Here is a 24,696-nt window from a genome sequence, read left to right as displayed (position 1 = left end):
GCTTTTAACTTTTTGCACATCAATACACACAATTCTCTACCTAACACACAAAAATCTATCAGGACGTAATTTGATTTCCTATTTCAAACACAACCAATCCAAATGCCCCACTTATTCATCAGCGCCTCAGACTCTGCCCTCACATGTGCAATAACTGCTTTACTGAACACCAACCAACCACTGCCTGACACTGAACATGTACAGGGGTTGGACAAAATAATGGAAACACCTTCAAAAACCAACAAAATATAATTTCATATGGTGTAGGTCCGCCTTTTGCGGCAATTACAGCCTCAATTCTCCGAGGTATTGATTCATACAACTTGTGAATTGTTTCCAAAGGAATTTTCAGCCATTCTTCAGTTAGAATACCCTCCAACTCTTTTAGAGACGATGGCGGTGGAAATCGACGTCTTACTTGAATCTCTAAAACTGACCATAAATGCTCAATAATGTTGAGGTCTGGGGACTGTGCCGGCCATACGAGATGTTCAACTTCATTAGAATGTTCCTCATGCCATTCTTTAACAATTCTAGCTGTATGGATTGGGGCATTATCATCTTGAGGTGAAGGTGTTTCCATTATTTTGTCCAACCCCTGTACGTATGATGGCTGTCCCTGTGCCCGTCTGCCACTTCTCCAGACAACGGAGGACGCATGTGGTGACGCTGATGTGCCTCTGTCCAAGGTCGGGTACGCCACACGAGAAGGGTCTGTCCTCCATGTTTGGAAAGAGAAACAAGAAAAGCACTTGGAGAGTGCAGACCTCCGCCAAGGCAGATCAGTGGGGCCCCGTGGCCCCACCCCCACCCCCGATCACCACCAAAATTTAATCATTTCTTCCTTGTCCCAGTATCAACATTTCCTGACAATGTCATGAAAATCCATCCATAACTTTTTGAGTTATCTTGTTAAAAACAAACAAACAAACAAACACTCACACAAACACACAAAGCAAAGTGATCACAATAAATACAGAATGTGGTGTGGATGAAGTACTGGGGCCAGATCCAGCCCAGAGGAGAGATGAACCCTAAACACACACGCACGCACGCACGCACGCACGCACGCACGCACGCACGCACACACACACACACACACACACACACACACACTCTCTTTTTCATACACCTTTCTGTTTTTTAGTTGCTGTTCCTCCATATGTGCTGGCTGCTGTACTGTGCTTTGTTTTTTCTTCTGTGCTGTACAAAACTGAACTCACAACAGCAAATGATTTATTCAGAAAATTAAACATTTTTGGTTCCAGTGTTGCTCGGGTTGAGTTCTATTTGCATGTTACTGTGTTTTCACTCTTATATGGCAACATATAAAAAAATCCATAAAAACAAAAGAGCTTTAGATTTAGAGCAACAGAGTGTAAATGATCTACAGAAGTATATAATACTATGGAAAATGTGTTTGTGATGTGAGACAAATGCTTGCTTTTGAGATATGTTTAGAATATTTTGAATACTGTGTCATTTTGCAAGAGATAGGGCACTGTTTGAGTTTCATTTGAGCAATAATTGAATTTGTGTGTAGAGGTGAGAGAAGAACAGATAGAGCTTTAACTGTGTGTAAGCGATTGAAAAAAACTGTAAACTGAACTGTGTCAGTGAAGGAGCACATCTGAAAACAGCTGTCAATCAAACAGGATTCAGTTTTTGGACCCATCCTCCAATTAGAACGCGGAAGCTCAGTGTCCAGCCCGGCCAAGCTCCGCCCACGGCTCCGTTCACCCCCAGAGACGCCGAGCATCCGGGGGCGGGACAACACAGAGTCATTTATCCAATTAGCGTCAGTGTTAGTGTTTGGGTCGGTGTTAGTGTGTTTGGATCAGTGTCAGTGTGTTTAAATTGGTGTCAGTGTGTTTGGATCGGTGTTGGTGTTTTCGGATCGGTGTTAGTGTGTTTGGGTCAGTGTCAGTGTGTCGTCGTCTCCTGCTCAGATGCTCATGTCTTTGGTACCAACTCCTAACCCTGGTCCTCCAGATCCTCTGTCCCTCTAACCCTGGTCCTCCAGATCCTCTGTTCCTCTAACCCTGGTCCTCCAGATCCTCTGTCCCTCTAACCCTGGTCCTCCAGATCCTCTGTCCCTCTAACCCTGGTCCTCCAGATCCTCTGTCCCACCACAGGCTGATCATCTGAACCAGGTGGGTTTGAACTGGGACACGTCTAAAACATTAGGACAGTAGATCTGGAGGACCAGGGTCAGATTAAGGCTGTATTCACCCCTGAAAAGTCCTTTGGTTCCACTTGATTCGAATCAGAGTTCATATGTTTGTATTCACAGCTAAAAAAAACAGTCTGTACTTTCCAGGGAAACGAACTCTGGTTCGTTTTAAACGGACCAAACAAAGTAGATGTGAATCCACCCTAACTGGTCCAGTCTGGACTGGTCCTTACCCCTCAGAGTCTTAACCCTGGCCCAGGTCTTGGTCTAACAGTCACATGTGACACTGACACGAACATGACGTTAGTCCGAAGGTGTTAAACTCCGGTCCTGGGGGGTCAGTATCCTGCAGGTTTTAGATGTTTCCCTCTTCCTGCACACCTGGTTCAGTTAATGATCAGCTCATCATCAGCTCTGCAGAAACCTGATAACGATGGAATGGCTTCCAGGTGTAATGGAAGAGGAAAACATCTAAAACATGCAGGATACCGACCCCCCAGGACCGGAGTTTGACCCCCCTGCAATAGTGGAAGAAACAGGAGCAAGAACATGAAGGAGCAGTAGAAAAAAAAAAAAAGTATGAGGGAGCAGTGGAGCTGCTGTCCAACAGATGGAGCTGTTCACCTTTAAGACTGGAGCAGCACTAACACACACACACACACACACACACACACACACACACACACACACACACACACACACACACACACACACACACACACACACACACACACACACACCAGGATCATCCATCTCTGCTCAGATCTGTGGGACAAACCCCAGTCCATCCACTGGAAATGAACAAACACACAACATCCAGCGCACATGGAATCAAACCCAGACCATCTGGGACTATATATACATATACAGGGTGGGGAAGCCAAATGTACAATGAACATTTAGTTGTTTTTTCTCAGCAGACACTACGTCAGTTGTTTTGAACCCAAACATATACTGATGTCATAATCATACCTAACACTATTATCCATACCTTTTCACAAACTTTTGCCCATATGAGTAATCAGGAAAGCAAACGTCAAAGAGTGTGTGATTTGCTGAATGCACTCGTCACACCAAAGGAGATTTCAAAAATAGTTGGAGTGTCCATAAAGACTGTTTCTAATGGAAAGAAGAGAATGACTATGAGCAAAACTATTACCAGAAAGTCTGGAAGATACTATTAAAGAAGAATGGGAGAAGTTGTCACCCCAATATTTGAGGAACACTTGCGCAAGTTTCAGGAAGCGTGTGAAGGCAGTTATTGAGAAAGAAGGAGGACACATAGAATAAAAACATTTTCTATTATGGACATTTTCTTGTGGCAAATAAATTCTCATGACTTTCACTAAACTAATTGGTCATACACTGTCTTTCAATCCCTGCCTCAAAATATTGTACATTTTGCTTCCCCACCCTGTATGTATATATATATATATATATATATATATATATATATATATATATATATATACATATGAAGTATACAGGACACAGCTGGACTATAGAATGAATAGAACTGTCAGATGGTGCAGTCGTCTGATTGGTCAGTCCCAGTCTTGTCCCTCCTCCCTGTCCACTAAACAGGTCCAGAGGACGGTTTCATCACTTCTTCATAATGACTCCCATCCTTTAGGGCAGGAGTCACCAACCCTGGTCCTGCAGAGCCACTATCCTGCATGTTTTAGATGGATCCCTTTTCCAACACACCTGATTCAAATGATCAGCCTGTCATCCAGCTCTGTAGAAGGACCATCAGGTGTGCTGGAAGAGGGACACACCTAAAACATGCAGGATGGTGGCTCTGCAGGACCAGGGTTGGACAGCCCTGCTTTAGGAGGTGGATTTCAGCTCCTTTCCTCTGGACAGAGGTTCTTAGTCCCAGGTTCAGGACACAGCGTTAATAAAAACAGTTTTGTTCCTGTCGCCGTCACTGAGCTCAAGAAGAAATAGTGACATTGCACTGTATGTACTTATTTTAGTTATTTATCCTATTTCTTTGCTCTGTTTATTAGTATTGTGACTTCTAATGTTTACATTTTATGTTCTTCTGGTTTTTATCCCAGACTGTTTCTATCTTCTCTGGGTTTTTATTGTGTTTTATTGCATCTTGTTTTTATTTATTTGATCTTGTTTCTTTTATTCTTTTCTTATCCATGCTGCTGTCCTGTTGAACGGTGGAACACTGAACACTTCTTGTCCTGACGCTCGATCCAGTACCTGTTGAACAGGTTCAATGTGTGGTTTCGTTTTGATGCCAATGCAATCACTACGTCTGCAAAACAGACCTACTCACAGGTACAAATGAAGGAACCTGGAACCTTGATTGAACTATTATCATTCAGTTTATCATAACACACATACTTATTCTATCATCATCTTAACAACAACAACAACAACAACAATAATAATAATAATAATAATAATAATAATAATAATAATAATAATAATTCTTAAGGTTTAGTTTGTTCACATTCTCAGTTCTGACAGTTCCAAATGTTTGAACGTTATGTTTTATTTCATTTAATTAATTTGACTCATGTCTGTTCTGACAACATTTCAAACATGTTATCATTACAATACTTTAGAATGTTCTATGTCTATAGTTTAAAAATGTTCTGCTCTTTGGAAGTGTTATATTCTGTTCATAAAAATATGTTTAAAACCCACTAGTAAAACAAATGTCTTTCACTCCGTTTGCATCTACAGTTTGTATTTATTCAAATACATCAGTAATAAACTACAGGTGGGTCCAAATAACGTACGTAGAAATAATCTGATTCTCTACAGTTTTTCAAACACAACTGTTTAGAGGAAACACACACAGAGTGATTGACAGGAGGAGAAAACAGGGTTTGGGTTTGGGTTCGGACCAGTGGGACTAAATGCCCCCCAGGACAGAACGCAGAAGCACATGTTCCTGACAGACGGACGGGGGCAGGTTCACAGACAGACTCAGCTCAGAACCTCATCCATCACCTGGTGCACGCAGCTGAAAGCCCAGTCCTGCTCCCCCCCCCCCCCCCACCCCACAGGGAAGGACGACCACAAACACACTGAGTCCGTTCTCATTTTTGGGACTTCTTTTCTGATCCAGCTCTTAATTTGTCCAGTTAATCTCTTACATATTAACTCCCCCCAAAAATTTTGGCCCAATCTGTACAGTTTTAGACACCCCCCCCCACCACCACCACCACCACCACCACCACTCCCCCCACCTCCATCTTTAGGGTGTCCATCAGCCCAGTGCAGAAAACCCATTTTTAATGGAAAATCCTACATTTGTGGGTTAGTTCTGCCATATCTGCTCATGTAAATGTCATATTAGAGGTTTTAGGGGATGCTACTGTCATTTATGAAGGTCTCAAATCATGTACAGGTCAAAGGTCACATAATTTTAGACAAGGTCAAGGTCATTTGACACTGCAAAATGGGTCAAATCCCAGGGTTTTGCTGATTTCTTTCTGTCCCAGTCTGATTTGACAGATGTGCACTCAGGGCTGGTTTCACTGCAGAACATCTGATCCTACAGGACCCATCTGGTACCCTCCCTTTTCTTCAGTTCAGCAGGTACCAGAGTTCTGTTTCCAGACAAGGGGGGGCGGCTGTGGCTCAGATGGTATAGCGGGTCGTCCAATGGTCCAGTGACCAAAGGGTCAAATCGAATCTTTTGAACGGCTCTTTGAAATGAACGATGGGAACCGAGTCTTTGCAAAGAGCCGTTCATTTTTTTTGTTGTTTTTAAGGAGGGAGTGTCCGATTATCTGTCAATTTACCAACAGACTGTTCTAGGTCTGAGAATGTGACTCCAGTTCAGGTACTTCAGTAACTACACTGATTCATCACTGTTGTGTTTTGTGCAGTTTTTTCCGTATGTTTCCACACATTTATTGTTCTTTTTTTGAGGAGAATCAAATGTTCTTTTATCAGAAAATGTTTGATTTTCTTCTTCATTTTTCTTCTACAGACTAGTCCACAGAATGTACTGGGATGTTTTTGCTCCAGTTCCATCATTTGTCTAATGTCACCTCTCATGTCATGGATTTATTCCACACATTTGAACTAACGATTCTTTTTTACGGTAAAATAATATTTACTGCCGCGCCAATTGAACACCTTTAAAATGAAATGTCAATCATCACATGTGGCCTATTTAGTCATTAAAAATAATGCCAAAAACATAACAGAGCCAGTCTTTTGAACGACTCTTTTCAGTGAACGGCTCCTGATTGAACGACTCCCTTCAAAGAACCAACAGTCCCATCACTAGTAATAATAATTCTCCGACCCTCTGGATCCGTCCTTTCTCTGAACGGACTGGACCTGTCCCTCTAAACCCTCGGATCCAGACTGGACCTGTCCCTCTAAACCCTCGGATCCAGACTGGACCTGTCCCTCTAAACCCTCTGGATCCAGACTGGACCTGTTCCTCTAAACCCTCGGATCCAGACTGGACCTGTCCCTCTAAACCCTCTGGATCCAGACTGGACCTGTCCCTCTAAACCCTCTGGATCCAGACTGGACCTGTTCCTCTAAACCTGTCCCTCTAAACCCTCTGGATCCGTCCCTTCTCTGACACCTACCTTGGCGTTGTATGGAATGTAATGCTTGGCCAGAGCTTCTGGGGTGTGCATCCATGTTTTATCTGAAAGGAGACAACAACAGAGTTCAGTCCAGTCAGAATAATGTGTGGAGTCGATCAGTTCAGAGGAGCGTCTGCAGTAGAACAAAGAAATGGAACCAACAAGACAAAAATAACATCACAGAACGACCAGGACGGTATTAAATATAGAAACAGACAAAGACACGGGAGTGAGTTCAAAAACACAGAGATTAAAAAAAACTGCAGACTTCAGGTCCCAGAAACAGACTGAACCACAAATATGGGCACACATCTACTGTCTGTAGTCCTGAAGGTCCCATGAGGGTCCCATGGACCACTGGGATCAGATGGAGGTGGAGGACAGAGTCCACATTCCACAGTGGATGTGGACAATTTAGTTCCAGATACGAGAGATTGTTCTAAGCTACAGATGGATCCAATTGGAGGAGAATCGGAGTCGTTTTGAATTTTGGATGAATTTTGGAAAATGTCTCAATGATGACAGGTAGGAAAATTGGAGATTTGGTGACCTTTGCTGTGACCTTGAACTTTGGCCTACTGGGACCAAAATTTAATGGGTTGGTCCCAGGGCCTAGGCCTATCTGTGGGGAAGATTTGGGAAAGATGGGTGGAAGAGTTTTACACTAAAGATGAAAACAAACAAAAACACAAACAAACTAGAAGCACTTGGAGAGCGCAGACCTCCACCAAGGCTGAGCAGTTGGCCCCCCGTGGCGCCCACCCATCCCCCCAATCACCACCAAAATTTAATCATCTCTTCCTTTTGCCAGTATCAACATTTCCTGAAATTTTCATCCAAATCCATCCATAACTTTTTGAGTTATCCTGCACACGGACAGACAAACAAACCAACGCCGACAAAAACAGAACCTCCTTGGCGGAGGAAACAAACAACGCAGAGTGATCACAATCCCTCTTGGAGGAGGTAAACAGCAAAAACTTAGGATTGGCCTCCCGTTTTCTGCCATTATTATCATTATTCTTTCATATTCATTCCATTCTTATTCTTCATCGTTTTCATTCTGGCTCATTCTTGTTATTAATGCCAGTTTTTCTGCTTTATCTGAGCTCCAGTCCAACAGTCCAACCCCCATGCTGGTGTTTTCATTAGTCTACTACTGACTACAGCCTAGAAACGTGTTCCAGGGAGGACAAGAAAGTCTATGGTATCATAAAGAAAGATAACCACTGAGACAAGGATGAAGACCGTAACCATGGAAACATGACAACATGGTCCAAAATATCAGCTTTGTCGTTGTTTTCTGAACATGAATGATTGAACTATCACTGAGACAAGGACACAGACAAGACAATAGGATGAGTAGGACATGTGGACACTGTGGACATGTGGACACTGTGGTCATCTGTCAGGACAACAGGAAGTGGTCAAAGGTCGTTAAGGATGAGCTGTGTGTGATTTTAAATGACTGAGCGTCCTGTGAACATGTCAGTGCTGGTCGTGGAGCAAGGTTACTATCGTTAACGAAAACTGACCAAATGACCAAAATTAGAATAGTAAAAACATTTTCATTGACTGAAATAAATAAAAACTATAATTAAAAGAAAAAAAAACATACCTAACTGAAACTGTATTGTGTGTTTACAAAACTAACTAAAACGGATAAAAATTATGGATAATTCCCTTTGTTTTTGTCTTTGTCAATGTCAGATTGATACGAAATCGATTTCTTTGGCTTTGTTTGGCGTGTTGGTTCCATCCTGTGCTTGGACCTCCACTGCTCTGGCGTTGATTACAGTTTCTGTTAATCAGCTTCAGTTCCTATCAGCGTGTACGTACATGTGTTTCTTATCAGTGTTTACTTTTCATTGATGTCACAGACTGTGAGTGCCTTAAAAAAACAACCAGAGTAAAAGAAGATCCACAAATGGAACCAGTATCAGATAAAGGCTGACACAGCGCTGAGCCACAGATTAGGAAAAGCACCTCCTCCTGTAACAGAGTTCCAGTCAGTTCACTGGAACACCTGTGTACCAGGACATGGGAGTTTATGACAGTGTGTACATCAGACCAAGGTTATTATTGTTAACGAAAACTAACAAAATGACCAAAACTAGAATAGTAAAAACATTTACATTAACTGAAATAAATAAAAACTATAATTAGAAGAAAAAAAACATAACTAACTGAAACTGTATTGTGTGTTTATAAAACTATCCATCCATCCATTCTCTTCCGCTTATCCGGGGCCGGGTCGTGGGGGTAACAGTCTAAGCAGGGACGCCCAGACTTCCCTCTCCTCAGACTCCTCCTCCAGCTCTTCCGGAGGGACCCCGAGGTGTTCCCAGGCCAGCCCACAGACATAGTCTCTCCAACGTGTCCTGGCTCTTCCCCGAGGTCTCCTCCCGGTGGGACATGCCCGGAACACCTCCCCAGGGAGGAGTCCAGGAGGCATCCGAAACAGATGTCTGATCCACCTCAGCTGGTTCCTCTGGATGTGGAGGAGCAGCGGCTCTACTCCAAGCTCCTCCCTGGTGACTGAGCTCCTCCCCCTATCCCTAAGGGTGCGCCCAGCCACCCTGCGGAGGAAACTCATTTGGACCGCTTGTATCCTGGATCTGGTCCTTTCGGTCCTGACCCAAAGCTCATGACCATAGGTGAGGGTAGGAACGTAGATTGACCGGTAAATCCAGAGCTTCTCCTCTCGGCTCAGCTCCTTCTGAACCACAACAGACCGATACAGTGACTGCATCACTGCAGACGCTGCACCGATCCGTCTGTCAATCTGACGCTCCATCCTTCCCTCACTGTGAACCAGACCCCAAGATACTTGAACTCCTCCACTTGGGGCAAAGACTCCCCACCGACCCGGAGAGGGCAGACCACCTTTTTCCGGTCCAGAACCATGGCCTCGGATTTGGAGGTGCTGATCCTCATCCCACTGCTTCACACTCGGCTGCAAACCGCCCCAGGACACGCTGAAGGTCCAGGTTCGATGAGGCCAACAGGACAACGTCATCAGCGAAAAGCAGAGACGAAATCCTGTGGTCCCCAAACCGGACCCCCTCCGGCCCCTGGCTGCGCCTAGAAATTCTGTCCATAAAAATTATGAACAGAACCGGTGACAAAGGGCAGCCCAGCCGGAGTCCCACATGACCTGGAACAGATCTGACTTACTGCCGGCAATGCGAACCAGGCTCCTGCTTCGGTCATACAAGGACCGGACTGCCCTTAGCAAAGGGCCCCGGACCCCATACTCCTGAAGCACCCCCCACAGGTTAGTTAGTTTACAAAAATAACTAAAATAGATAAAAATGATGGATAAAATTCCCTTCGTTTTCATCTTTGTCAATGTCGGATTGATATGAAATGGATTTCTTTGTCTCTGTCAGTTTTCTGTGCTGTCTCCATTCGACACTTTTTGCTCCGTCACTTGTGTTCACTTGTGGTTTCCAGTCGTCTTCTGGTCCCCACTCTACCTGGAAACATGGAGACTAAAGCAGCAGAGTCCTGTCTGGGATTGATTTGAATAGGAGCCCTGGTCTATCTAGTGTTGGTCAGTTCTTTGGCTCTTTCCTCCACTCTCCTACTCTTTATAAATGTAGTGAACAGCTGCAGTTTCAGATTAGCTCTGAAGCTCCTCCACAGTCGAATCCATGTCCTTGTGGGAGCATTGAGTGAAACTTGATAAAGGGATGATGAATCTGCTCTGAAGGAGGAGAGAAACTGTAAACAGAGAGAGAAAAGGCAGCAAACAGAGCAGACTGGGGGGGGGGGGGGGGGGGGGGGGGCGCAGGGGTTTGGTGGTGTCAGCAGTCAGTGTTCTGATTAAAGACCTGAGGGGGTGCTTTGGGGGGGTGGGGGGGCTCTGTCATTAAATGGCAACTACGTGAGGACGATGAAGTTACAAGTTTGTGTCCAGGTCTGTCAAAGAAAAGATGAAGTGCTGATGTGTGAGGAGGACGAGCTGAAAGGTGAAGGGCAGGTTTGGACGGAGGTGTGACAGCAGAGGTGTCCTGTCCCACTGGACTGGACTGGACTGGGCTAGACTAGACTAGACTGGACTGGACTGGACTAGACTAGACTAGACTAGACTAGACTAGACTAGACTGGACTGGACTGGACTGGACTAGACTAGACTAGACTAGACTAGACTAGACTAGACTAGACTAGACTGGACTGGACTGGACTGGACTAGACTAGACTAGACTAGACTAGACTAGACTAGACTGGACTGGACTGGACTAGACTGGACTGGACTGGACTGGACTGGACTGGGCTAGACTGGGCTAGACTGGACTGGACTGGACTGGACTAGACTGGACTGGACTTCCACTTCCCTTCAGGACCACTCTGAATGTGAGTCTACAGGAAGAAGCTGAAAGTGGAAAAGCACTGGGACAGCACAGACCTCCACCAAGGCAGAGCAGAGAAAAGACGAATATTCACCACGACCAGATTTATGAGATACATGAAGATGAAGAATACTGATGAGTTCAGCAGGATATTATTATTATTATTATTATTATTATTATTATTATTATTATTATTATTATTAGAACAGAATGAACAAAATAACCCCCCCACCCCCCAGGATGCAGGACTAGAGGAAACACTGACCAACCATATGAACAGTTGAATGAAAGGACCAACTCAAACAAACAGGAGGTCAAAGGTCAGTGCTTTCGTGAATGTAACGTCTCACAAATACCTTTGAAGACTGTCCTTAAATTTTACCAAAAGGATCAAATGGACTCAAGGATCAGCTGATTACATCTGGGTCAAATCTAAGGGTCAGTCATTCTTCCAAAATGCTTTTTTTTTTTTTGGCCATGACTGTTAATAACACACAGACTGTCTGTGGAGCAAGAGGATGTGAAGCATCACCTAAACTACAAAACATCAAACAATATGAGGTGGAAACTCTAAAGAAAATACTGAAATACTAACACTGAATGGATTATTTACACTCCTCCATTATTAAACTCCACTTCATATTTCATAATCGGATTTTTCCCACTGATATTATTAAAAATATAATCAATAAATGACTTAAATATATGTATACATTGCATATATGTAATTCAACTCCATGCTTTTTCAAACTCCCTTCAGTCCATTTTCTTTCCCAGTTGAACTACTGTACGTCTTCATTCCAGCTCGTCTCATCTTTCACAGTGAAAGTGCTGAGCTGGAAATGCACAAAAAAAAAAAAGAAAAAAAAAGAAGTGCACCATTATTCTATAGGGCCACGACAAGTGGGCGGAGCCAGCGCTGAATTCACTGCAGCGCTCAATCAATGACACACAGTGAATGTGCTGGGGTTGCACCGTTCATCATCTACGAGAGGACCAGGACCAGGACCAGGACCAGGACCAGGACTGGAACTGAGACTGGAACTGAGACTGGAACTGAGACTGAACTGAGACTGGACAGACCACTGACCAACTGACCAACTGGACACAGTAAATGTGCTGGGGCTGCACCGTTCGTCATCTACAAGAGGACGACAACTGGAACTGGACACAGCACTGACCGACTGGACACAGGACTGACCGACTGGACACAGCACTGACCGACTGGACAAACCACTGACTGACTGTATGCAGCACTGACCGACTGGACACAGCATACAGGGTTTCAACTGGAGAGATGCAAAAACCAATGAATCTGACTGTCAAGTATTCACACACACACACACACACACACACACACACACACACACACACACACACACACACACAGTGTGACAGTGCTGCAGTGGAACTGTAGTGTGAGTCCACGACAGAACCAGAATAGAAACAGGAGAAGAGAACTGTCATATACTGAAAATAAGATTAATGTGTGTGTGTGTGTGTGTGTCTGTGTGTGTGTGTGTGTGTCTGTGTGTGTGTGTGTGTGTGTCTGTGTGTGTGTGTCTGTGTGTGTGTGTGTGTGTCTGTGTGTGTGTGTCTGTGTCTGTGTGTGTGTGTCTGTGTGTGTGTGTGTGTGTCTGTGTGTGTGTGTCTGTGTGTGTGTGTGTCTGTGTGTGTGTGTCTCAGGCTCATGCTTTTCTACACACACACACACACACACACACACACACACACACACACACGCACACACACACACACTATTTCAGTTAAATGAACCTGTGTTTGACTCCAGATCAGTTCATGCTGTTCCATGTAAACTGTGAATTAAAGTGTTCAGATGTACACTCCATCCTACACACACACACACACACACACACACACACACACACACTGCCTCATACAGGACATGTGGTGTCAGAGCAGTGCAGGAGCTCAGAACACACACAGTGGTTCAGTCTGTTCAGTGGCTCTCCTTCTGCTCCTCTGGTTCACACCTGTGGTTTTTTTACTGTACAGACGTAGACGACTGCAGGGAAACCATCCTGAGGACACTTTCAACCACAGGTGTCAACGGGTCCAATCTGGCCCATAGGATGAATATGTGAAAAGCAAAAATTAAACTGAAGATACTGGAGGTGGTAGAGCGGGTCGTCCAATAACCAAAGGGTTGGCGGTTTGAATCCCGCTCTGTCCATGTGCTGTTGTGTCCTTAGTGAAGACACTTCCTCCTCCCTGCCTCCAGTGCTGTTACTCACACTGGTGTATGAGTGTGTGTGAATGTTCGGTGGTGGTGGGAGGGGCCGTTGTCAGCCACGCCTCCGTCAGTCTGCCCCAGGACAGCTGTGGATGCACATGGACCGTACTTTCCGGACTATAAGCCGCTACTTTTTCTCATTTTGAACCCTGCGGCTCATACAGCGATGCAGCTCTAGTATAGGTTTATACAGGCTAACGTCCTCCAGGGGGCGCTCTAACAGGAAGCACAAAAGTGAGACAGACGGACAGGAGGAAGAGGTGATGAAGAGGAGGAGTTTGAAGCTGAACTTTGAACAGTCATTTTGCGTGTCATGCACAAACCCTCATCATGGAAAACACACCAAGAAATGCACATGATGCAGCTTTGAAGTTCAAACCAATCGATGTGTCTGTAAAGAAGGAAATAGAGCTGCAGCACCGAAGTGCCACTGAGCAACAACGGAGGAGAGACGTAGAAGGAGTGTGACGGAGCCTTTGAGGATGTTCATCTGAAGAACACTGAAGAAGACGACTGCAGCGGTTTAACGAGCAGAAGAAGAGGAAGACACAGATCAGTGACTGTTGTGGGTTTGTGAACCAGCCTGTTCCTGACGTTTACTGACGGTACACACACTGTTTGGACAAAAGCACTGAAGGGATGGAAAGAAATACTTAAATCATCTGTCTGTTTAACATCTGTCTGTGGAAGTATCTCATGTCATAACGTGGACACCTGCACCTTATAGCCCGGAAAGTACGATAGTTTACCACCACCACAGTGTGAATGTGAGAGCGAATGAAGAATGGATCCTCTGCACGCACTCTGAGTATGTGTTCATAGAAAAGCGCTGTATAAATCTAATCCATTATGATTAACTATCAGTGGGGTCAAAACCATTTTATTTCAGGTTCCACATACAGACACATACAGTCCAATTACATCTGAAGTGGGTCAGAACCAGTAAAATATTATCAGAATAACCTATAAATAATGACAACTAGAGGTCGACCGATTATCGGCCGGGCAGATTATCGGCGCCGATATTTGGGAATTTGACGTATATCGGTATCAGCCTTTTTTTAATCTGACGGGCCGATATTAAGAAATCAATTTCAAACTGGGTTATTTCGGCTCAGATGCAGCCGCGCCTCTCTCTCTCTCTCTCTCTCCTGCACCATCCACTCTGCGCCCTCTGATTGGTTGAGGCTGAAGCTGTCCTCACACACAGACTGGGACTGACTTAGGATGAGACTGTTCTACATACATGTTCTCTCTCTGTTTCCATCTCCATATTATCAGCAGTCTAATTCACACTCAGGTCAGGAGGTAATATGTGTTAGCAGAGCTGCCGCTAATGTTTCCTCTGCTCTGACATTATTCTGAAACATTAGTAGTAGTTATCAGATGCAGAGCACAGGGATGTTTCGTACAGTTTCAGAGGAGTTTTCTGCGTTTACCTTTGACACGTGTTTTCTCTCCAGAGCTTCTCACACCAGAAACCTTTGCCTCTCCGTGGTGCGTACTCCGACGCGGAAGGAGTACACCCCCCCGCGTCAAATAGTGCCGCTGTGGGGCTCTGACCGCATGCATCGATTTCTGACTATTTGGGGTGAGACTGTGTTGGTATGTAATGTAATAGTGTGTGTTTGTGTTAAAGTCACATGAAGAACTCTACAACTCACAACTACTAATGTTGCTGTGAGCTTTCTAGTCCTATGATCTGAAAATTAAAGTGAAGATGAGAGAGAGAGTAAAGTTCAGAAGTGATTTATCTGAACATGGTGGAACATTTTAAATCCTGTGTGTGCTCATTAAAGCCCTAAAGGCTGTTTGTGTTTTGTCAGGAGTTTAACTGCACTCATAGCCACTATTATACTTTTTTATGCAGCTTTTGTCATATTAATCATTTATAATGTAGCAACATAGTTTTGAATGACAGGGTCCCTGCTGTCGCATGGTAAAATATAAAATTTAATAATGAAATCAAGTTAAGGCTTCCCAAATGCTGTAATAAATGAAGCATGATGAGTTGAGCAGATGTCAGCATGTGGCCCAAGAGTTTACAAGAGTCTCCCTTATTTTTGTTCTGTTTGAACTTAATACAAAGATAAGTCATTATAGTTATATTTAAATTTTACTTTATTTACTGTGGAAAAACTTAAGGGAGCTATTTATTTAAGCTTTTATTCAACTTTATAAGAGTTGTTTCTGAGTCTAGGAAATCCATGCACTTCTGGAGCTATTATTTTCTATTTATTTGATTAAATAAACATGTTTTAGGCATTTAAACAAAGTTCAGTGTTTGCATTATTCAAAATTTTTCATGCCAATTTTTACACTGTTACTGCAAATGAATATCGGCTCCAAATATTGGTTATCAGCCTCCTCTAACTACTAATAATCGGTATCGGCCCTGAAAAACCCATATCGGTCGATCTCTAATGACAACCCCAAATTCTGTCTTTGTTTTTTTGGTGTAAAAAAGTAAAATTACACGAAACTATTTACATTACCAAACTATACTTTTACAAAAAACGAGTTTGACAGCCCTGGTTTACAGGGCTGTAATTGGGGCTGTGTATCAGCAAGAATCTGGTGATACGATACAAATCACAATACTAGGATCATGATACGATATATCATAATACTGTTGAACAGCCAGTTTTTTTGGTTTGTTTCTTTTTTACATGATTATTTCCTGGAAGAATTGAATTCCATCATAAATCTGCACAAATACTAAACACATTTTTATTTGATCCCAACAGGATCTAATGTTCTATCACCAAATGTTCCTGTGTTCAAACTGTAATTCTGTTTTACAGACTGGACTGGACTAACTGGACTGCACTCCGTTTTAACCTGGGCTGTAGTGGGTGTGTCTTAGTGCTCCTTACCTCTTTTCCTGTTGAAGGCTCGGTTCATAGTGAAACTGTGGTTCTACGCTCCCTCCTGAGGATCTGCCAATATTCCACCTGGAAAAGCAGCAGCGACAGGACACTTACAAAGGGTTCAGACCACAGGCATCCACTAAAAACAAACACAAACAGAGCTGGGGTTTCTCTGGGAACCCCCCCCCCCCCCCCCCGTCCATCTGATGCAGTACTTTAGTTCAGTACAGACTGCTGAGTTCAATCCAGGCAGTTCCTTTGTTTCAGTCCAGTCTGTTAGACCAGGGCCGTCAAACATGCGTCCCAGGGTCCACATGCGTCCCCCCCAAAAGGTTCCAGTCCCACCCCTGGGATGAATTTACAAAGTGTCTAAATTCCACAGTCCAGGCTGTGGAACTCATGTTAGTGTGGGTTCCACATCCAGACCAATCTGATCTACAGTCCAATAAGAACAGCAGAAGAACCCACACAGAAGAACGACTGCAGATTTACTACTGGGTTTGATGGGAAACAATAATATTACATTATGTCTGTAAATAATGACAACTGCAAATGTTTGTCTTTGTTTTAGTGTAAAAAAATCACATTAAATTATGAAACTCTTTCCATTTCCAAACTCTCCTGTACCAATAAAATGTGACTAACCTGAACAAATGTGTCCAACCTGAAATGTCTGTATTAAATTCAGTCCAGTTTGAACTCTTTTCTTCCTGTTCCTCAGTGTTTAGTGTCTTTGGAGATCTGATCCAGAATGCACATGGACTAATGAGAAGTGGAGGAAGAAGACTGAGAAAATTACACTGATTTATCTGAAGAAATGTCAGTTTTTTCAGGTTATTCACATCTTTTTTGTTTGGATAGTTTATAAAAGTAAGTATTTTCATAATTTAATGGGTTTTCTTTCACTAAAACACAGACATAAATTGCCATTATTGTCAGTGTTTCTGGGTTCTTCTGTTCTTATTTGACTGGTTGGGTCCGCTGGAGATCAGATCAGACTGAATGTGGAACCTGAAAGAACAGGAGTTTGAGAACCCTGTTCTAAACACTGCTAATGAAACATCCGTATCAAACGGATCCACCAAACTGTTGAGTGGAAGTACAAACACACGGACACCACACTGTCCTGGCACTGGGGTTTGTTGGGGAAAGTAAGGCTTTTTTTGTTTTCTATTCACTAAAACCTTAGAGCAGCTCAGACTTTTTCCTGATAGAGGACAAATGTCAAAGATGTGAAAACTCACTTCATTTCTTAAATTGCTTGGGCAGGATTTAATTTATTTGCAAAGTCGAGCAGTGCAGTAGGTGTTCTGCCTAAGGCCCTGCACATTTCCACCAGTGAAGGAGGGAGGAATATTGATTATGGAAGTCCACTGGGCCTGGACACTGCGTCCTTGGGCCGGTCTGCGGGGACAGCGGACCCAAGTGTCACATTGTGCACACGTTATGGAGGCGACTGTTTGATTATTTAAATACACTCCTGGAGTTCCTTCTGCTGAGCTAAAGAATACCTGAAAGAAGGAAGAAAAGAAAAACCAAAGCTTTTAAGAGTATTTTAATCATAAACTGAATGGAATGAATTAGTACCAACCAGGCCCCAGTGGTGGTGAGGTGGGGCTGTGTACCGGCAAGAATCTGGCAATACCATACAATTCACAATACTAGGATCATGATACAATATATCACAATATACTGTTAAAAAGGATTTTGTTTTTTTCTTTTTTTTAATGATTATTTCCTGGAAGAATTGAATTCCAGCAGAAACCTGCACACATACTAAACACATTTGTATTTGATCCCAACAGGATCTAATGTTCTATCAGCAAATGTTCAAACTGTGTTCAAACTGAAATTCTGTTTTACAGACATTCCAGTTTCAGATCCTGTTCAAATGTTCAGATTCTATTAGTTCACAACGAACATCAGAACAGGATTTGAGTTCAATCCAACGAAGGAACGAATATTATTGAATAGAAGAGTGTTAAATAAGAATAAATAAAATAGAAACAATAAAGAAAACCCCAAAAAATGAACCTCCACAATATCTGCATTTGAATAAATACCTAAAAATATCCATACAGTACTTTTTAATATGGATACAGTGTTGTGAAATGAAATGTCACGATATATTGCAGAACCGATATTTTCTTACAGCCCTGTGGTGGTGGTGGTGGTGGTGGGGGGGTGTTTACAAGCTGTTGATTGGACAGACAACCCTCCCCCTCCTGACAGCACAGTTGCTCCTCATTCATTGCATTAAATTAACTGTAGATCAGGGTTCTCAAACTCATTTTTTTTCAGGTTCCACATTCAGTCTGATTTGATCTGCAGTGGACCCAACCAGTCAAATAAGAACAGAAGAACCCAGAAATCACAGCTGTTTGTGTCAGACTGCAGTGGAAGCTCATCTTCTCCTAAAATGACTCCCATTAAATGCTCAAATCTGTTCAGTTGTTTTCATTTCATTGACTCCAAATGTGTTGGAACACGTTCATCTCTCAGACCAGTTGGTTCAGAATCAGTTTGATCCCAGATCAGTGGACTGGATGTTGTTCACTTCTCCTCCGTTCCCGTGTCTGTGTTTGTTCATTCCATCTCTGCTCAGTGCATTTGTCCGTAGACGCTCAGCGTCCATGCACTTCAATGGGACTGAGTGGAACTGGTTTAAAACCACTACAAACTGGACCAGCACTGGACACATGACACCATGTTGTCCCGCCCCCGGACGCTCGGCGTCTCCGGGGGTAAACGGAGCTGTGGGCGGAGCTCGGCCGGGCCGGACGCTGAGCTTCCACGTGCTGATTGGAGGACGGGTCCGAAGGCTGAATGTGGTTTGATTGACAGCTGTTTTCAGATCTGCTCCTTCACTGACACAGTTCAGTTTAATACCGTCACACATTCTGCTGTGAAATCACAGAAACCAAATGAACTGTTCATTTACTGACCTGGAAGAAAACACAAGCACTGGACTAACTGGTACACTGGACTGAAGGAACAGGTTTTCTTGTTTCAGTTACAGAATTGAATCATTTCTTGTTCAATTTAATATGGTTTTGTAGACAGTTCCATCAGTCAGACTGAACTAACTCTGTAACAGGTGCACATGAAGGCACACAGAGCTGATGGAACAGAGGAGCAATTTGTGTTTAAAGAACTGGACCATTTTTTTGATGTAAGCGACAATGAGCTTCAACTGTGTGAAAGACCAGCAGCCCACACTGATATAAATAATGACAACTCAGAATTTTTGTCTGTGTTTTAGTGCAAAAAAACCCCATTAAATTATGAAAATACTTACTTTTATAAACTATTCAAACAAAAAAGATGTGAATAACCTGAAAAAAACTGAAGTTTCTTCAGAAAAATCAGTGTAATTTTCTCAGTCTTCTTCCTCCACTTCTCATTAGTCCATGTGCATTCTGGATCAGATTTGCAAAGACACTAAACACTGAGGAACAGGAAGAAAAGAGTTCAAACTGGACTGAATTTAATACAGACATTTCAGGTTGGACACATTTGTTCAGGTTAGTCACATTTTATTGGTACAGGAGAGTTTGGAAATGGAAATAGTTTCATAATTTCATGTGATTTTTTGCACTAAAACAAAGACAAACATTTGCAGTTGTCATTATTTACAGACATAATGTCATTATTTTTTCCATCAAACCCAGTAGTAAATCTGCAGTCATTCTTCTGTGTGGGTTCTTCTGCTGTTCTTATTGGACTGTAGATCAGATTGGTCTGGATGTGGAACCCACACTAACATGAGTTCCACAGCCTGGACTGTGGAATTTAGACACTTTGGAAATTCATCCCAGGGGTTGGATTGGAACCTTTGGGGGGGGGGGGGGCAGCATTTGAGCCCTGGGATGCATGTTTGACAGCCCTGCTGTATATAATGAATGCTGCTGTTCCTTTAATACTACACAGTCTGTTTAATCCAGGTCCAATGACACCAGCTGATCTGAAGTCAGTCCTGATGGTAGACGCTCCTCCACCAGTCGCTGACACAGGGCTAGGCTACTAGCTTAAAAAATGTAGAAGCTACACATTCAACCTGAACATGAACTGAACCCAGTGACCCCCCCCCCCCCCCCCCCAAGAGGGACCAGACTGAAGTAGGCTAGTCCTGATCTACGCTAGGTAGGACTGTTTATACGAACACACCCACCAACCAATCAGACAGAAATACACTTTAATTGTATGTGACAGGTTTGGAGTTGGTCAGATCGACAAGGACCAAAGAAAAGATTTATCAGTTATTTAAAATTTGGGGTGAAGCAGGTGGGGCAGGAGGGGCAGGAGGGGCAGGTGGAGTGACATGGAGACCTGGAGGACATGTAGTCCAACAGAGGCCCTGCACAGACCTGGAGGACATGTAGTCCAACAGAGGCCCTGCACAGACCTGGAGGACATGTAGTCCAACAGAGGCCCTGCACAGACCTGGAGGACATGTAGTCCAACAGAGGCCCTGCACAGACCTGGAGGACATGTAGTCTAACAGAGGCCCTGCACAGACCTGGAGGACATGTAGTCCAACAGAGGCCCTGCACAGACCTGGAGGACATGTAGTCCAACAGAGGCCCTGCACAGACCTGGAGGACATGTAGTCCAACAGAGGCCCTGCACAGACCTGGAGGACATGTAGTCCAACAGAGGCCCTGCACAGACCTGGAGGACATGTAGTCCAACAGAGGCCCTGCACAGACCTGGAGGACATGTAGTCCAACAGAGGCCCTGCACAGACCTGGAGGACATTTAAATGGAAGCAGCTTCAGGGTGGGTCTGGGACATTCCACAGTCTGAAAAAACACCAGACTTATGCAGCTCAAAAATACAACTGCTGTGGATTAGGACTGAACATGTGGTCAAAGACAGGACTGCAGGACCAGGACCAGGACCAGGACTAGGACACTGTTGTTGTTTACATTTGACCAGAGTCAGAGTTCACTCTGCAGACGACTGGAAAATCGGACCTGGACTGAGCTGAGCATTAGACCCTGGTCCTGTAACCACTGAGACAGGCCAGGATTTTAGATTTGAATGGACTGTCTGCGTCTGGACTAAGTCTGCTTTTCTGACTGAAACTGTATTGTGTGTTTACAAAACTAACTAAAATACATAAAAATTATGGATCAAATTCCCTTCGTTTTTGTCTTTGTCAATGTCGGACTGATACAAAATGGATTTATTTCCCTCAAGCAGTTTTCTCTGCTGTCACCATATGATATTTAAGGGTCCGTCACTTGTGTTCACTTGTGGTTTCCAGTCGTCTTCTGGTCCCCACTCTACCTGGAAACATGGAGACTAAAGCAGCAGAGTCCTGTCTGGGATTGATTTGAATAGGAGCACAGAGAAGAAGAGAAAAGAGACCACTGAACTACAACTAATACTAATACTAAAACTAAGCATTTAGAAAAAAAATAAAACCAAACTAAGACTAAGCATTTAGAAAATAACGAAAACTAATAAAAACTATCAAACCTGCTCTAAAACTTAATTAAAACTAACTGAATTAAAGAAAAAAGAGTCCAAACTAAATAAAACTAAACTAGAATGAAAAATCCAAAACTATTAGAACATTGGTCGTCTCACACCTGGGTGGGAGGGGCATTCATTTGACTGACAGCTGCAGAGTTTGGCCTGTTCTAATGGTTTCCTGTGTGGCACTGCAACGTCAGCAACACACACATACACACACACACACACACACACACAAACACACACACACACACACACAAACACACACACACACACACACACACACACACACACACACACCTACACACACACACACACACACACACAAACACACACACAAACACACACAAACACACACACACACACACACACACACAGTTTCTCTTCTTTCTGTTCCATGTGTGTTTTTTTCTTGCTGAATAAAAACACTGCAGTTATAATGAAATGAAAACACCAGTGGAACACACAGGCCCTGCGTCACCAGATCCCAGACTACAGACTGGTTTAGGTCTGGTGTCCCTGACGCTGTTTCTACTCCAGGTTCATCTTCTACACTTTCATCTGCTTTGACGTATGTGTGTGATCTACAGGATGGATCCACTGTTTTCTGTTCGCTCATTACAGCCACTGTTTGATTTGACTCTGTAGCAGCCGATAACGTAATAACAGCAGATAACGTAATAACAGCAGATAACGTAATAACAGCCGATAACGTAATAACAGCAGATAACGTAATAACAGCCGATAACGTAATAACAGCCGATAACGTAATAACAACCGATAACGTAATAACAGCCGATAACGTAATAACAGCCGATAACGAAATAACAGCAGATAACGTAGTAACAGCCGATAACGTTATAATGGCCAATCACGTAGTAGCAGCCGATAACGTAATAACAACCAACCAACCAACAAACCCAAACCCAACCAACCAACCTGAACCCAACCGACCAACCAACCAACCAACCCAAACCCAACCGAACCCAACCAACCAACCAACCTGAACCCAACCGACCAACCAACCAACCAACCCAAACCCAACCGAACCCAACCAACCAACCAACCTGAACCCAACCAACCAACCAACCTGAACCCAACCAACCAACCAACCAACCTGAACCCAACCAACCAACCAACCCAAACCCAACCGAACCCAACCAACCAACCAACCTGAACCCAACCAACCTGAACCCAACCAACCAACCAACCAACCAACCCGAACCCAACCAACCAACCAACCAACCCAAACCCAACCGAACCCAACCAACCAACCAACCTGAACCCAACCAACCTGAACCCAACCAACCAACCAACCAACCAACCAACCCAAACCCAACCAACCAACCAATTAATTATTAAGGTCGGTTACTATGAACATACAACTGAATTATTTATGAAATCCCATATTATGAAATGTAATGATTTGCTTTACTATAAAATAATACCAATAATGTATGAATCCAAATTAAAGTGACTCCCTGTCTGTGTACAGAGGTTCTTCTGAACATGAGTCTGAATATGATTTACCAGATGTTTGTAAATGTGTTGAAGAAAAAGCTAGAAAGGAGACTTAAAGCAGATGTATATGTGTTGTAGGAGTTAAACTATGGAATGAGGCCAGTGTGGATTTAAGAATGTGGAGCTCATTTTTGAGGATTTTTGAAGGCTACAATTGTTAAGATCTAATAAGTAATAAGTAAATAATTTATTTTTGACTCTACATTAAATATATTACATGAATGAAACAAACACGACGCAGAAACGGCTGAAACGCGGAAACGGCTGGAGGAGTATGCACAGAGGGAAGGGAGCTCCTGCCGTTTCTGCGTCATGTCTGTAGCAGCTGCTGCTGTCAGACAGCAGCGCGAACCAGCGTTTCCCACAATGCACTTCACCACAAACTTCCTCAGATGCCCAGTTCCCTCCCGGCTCTGTGTAAACACATGGTTTGTTCATGGTGGATGGAACTAAGAAACTGTTCCAGGGTTCTCACTAGGATTTTTTCACAGCGTAGGGGCACCATGGAGCCAGTTTTGTAGGGGGTCCAGGGCCATCCTCACCTGGAAAATTTAGAAATGTCTAACTCTCTGAAACACTATTTCCTGCATTTTGAGGGGCAAATTTTGAGGAATGAAGCCAAAAAACGATGCGATATTCCCCTTGCATTTGGCGTTGCTCCTGCGCTTTGACGCAGACATGATCATACAAAAATATTCACTTGCACGAAATTCGGGAAAATGGGAGCGGCACTCACACTGCACACACACACACACACACACACACACACACACGCACAGGATACATTTTAGATCTAATTTTCCACAGGTGATGGGTTCGTTTAAATCAGATAAATTGATTGAAGTCTCATTGTCAGCCAATGAGCATAAGTCAAGTGATTTTGGTGGGCGGGGTCAGACAATACCAAGGCACACAAAGGGGTGTGGCTTCTATTGTTGTCATTTCCTGTCTGCAGCGCTTTGAGCCAAGACAAAGGAACAGATTTATTCACATTCAAATCTGGTTCTCATTACACTGGACCATCACACACACACACACACACACACACACACACACACACTGTGATGTTGTGTTGTTGCAGCAGTCAAAGGGGGCCCTCTGGTGGTGGAATCAGTGTCAGTGGTGTGTGTTTTGTCCTTTGGGTGTTACCGTAGTCAGTTCAGACATGGAAGGAAGTAGCAGACACGTTTGTGTCATTGTGTTTGTGTGGACACAAAGAACGTTTGTGTGTGAGTATTTTATGTTCAGTTGTTGTGCTAATGAACAGTCACACCTGTCTGTGATGGAAACTTTTGTTGTTAGATTAAAAGACGTAAATCTTAAGTCGATCTGAAGATGCTAATCGTTAGCATGTCTATGGATTTTCCCATTTATGTTAGCATCAAGCTAGCGATCTTTTCTCGTTCATTTGAATGTATAATGCTATGTCAATATGCTGTAACACAGAACAGAACTCAGACAT

At 43.5% G+C, this 24,696-nt stretch overlaps 1 protein-coding gene across 8 annotated transcripts in view; it reads right to left on the bottom strand.

The window, feature by feature from the left end:
• Window positions 1-24,696, bottom strand: part of LOC115413034 (PTB domain-containing engulfment adapter protein 1-like) — an 82,193-nt gene that overhangs the window by 36,372 nt on the left and 21,125 nt on the right. For all 8 annotated transcript variants that reach the window (XR_003934419.1, XM_030125772.1, XM_030125768.1 and 5 more), the window contains exons 2-3: window positions 16,239-16,316; window positions 6,754-6,815 (exon numbers count right to left, since the gene is read on the bottom strand). Coding sequence is in view for 7 of the 8 variants with exons in the window: in XM_030125772.1 (XP_029981632.1) it covers window positions 6,754-6,815; window positions 16,239-16,266 (90 nt within the window). In the remaining variant the exon portion in view is untranslated. The remainder of the gene's footprint in view (window positions 1-6,753; window positions 6,816-16,238; window positions 16,317-24,696) is intronic.

The sequence above is a fragment of the Sphaeramia orbicularis genome, chromosome 21, assembly GCF_902148855.1.
Source record: "Sphaeramia orbicularis chromosome 21, fSphaOr1.1, whole genome shotgun sequence".
Lineage (NCBI taxonomy): Eukaryota > Metazoa > Chordata > Actinopteri > Kurtiformes > Apogonidae > Sphaeramia > Sphaeramia orbicularis.
This window is presented reverse-complemented; position numbering and strand designations above follow the sequence as displayed.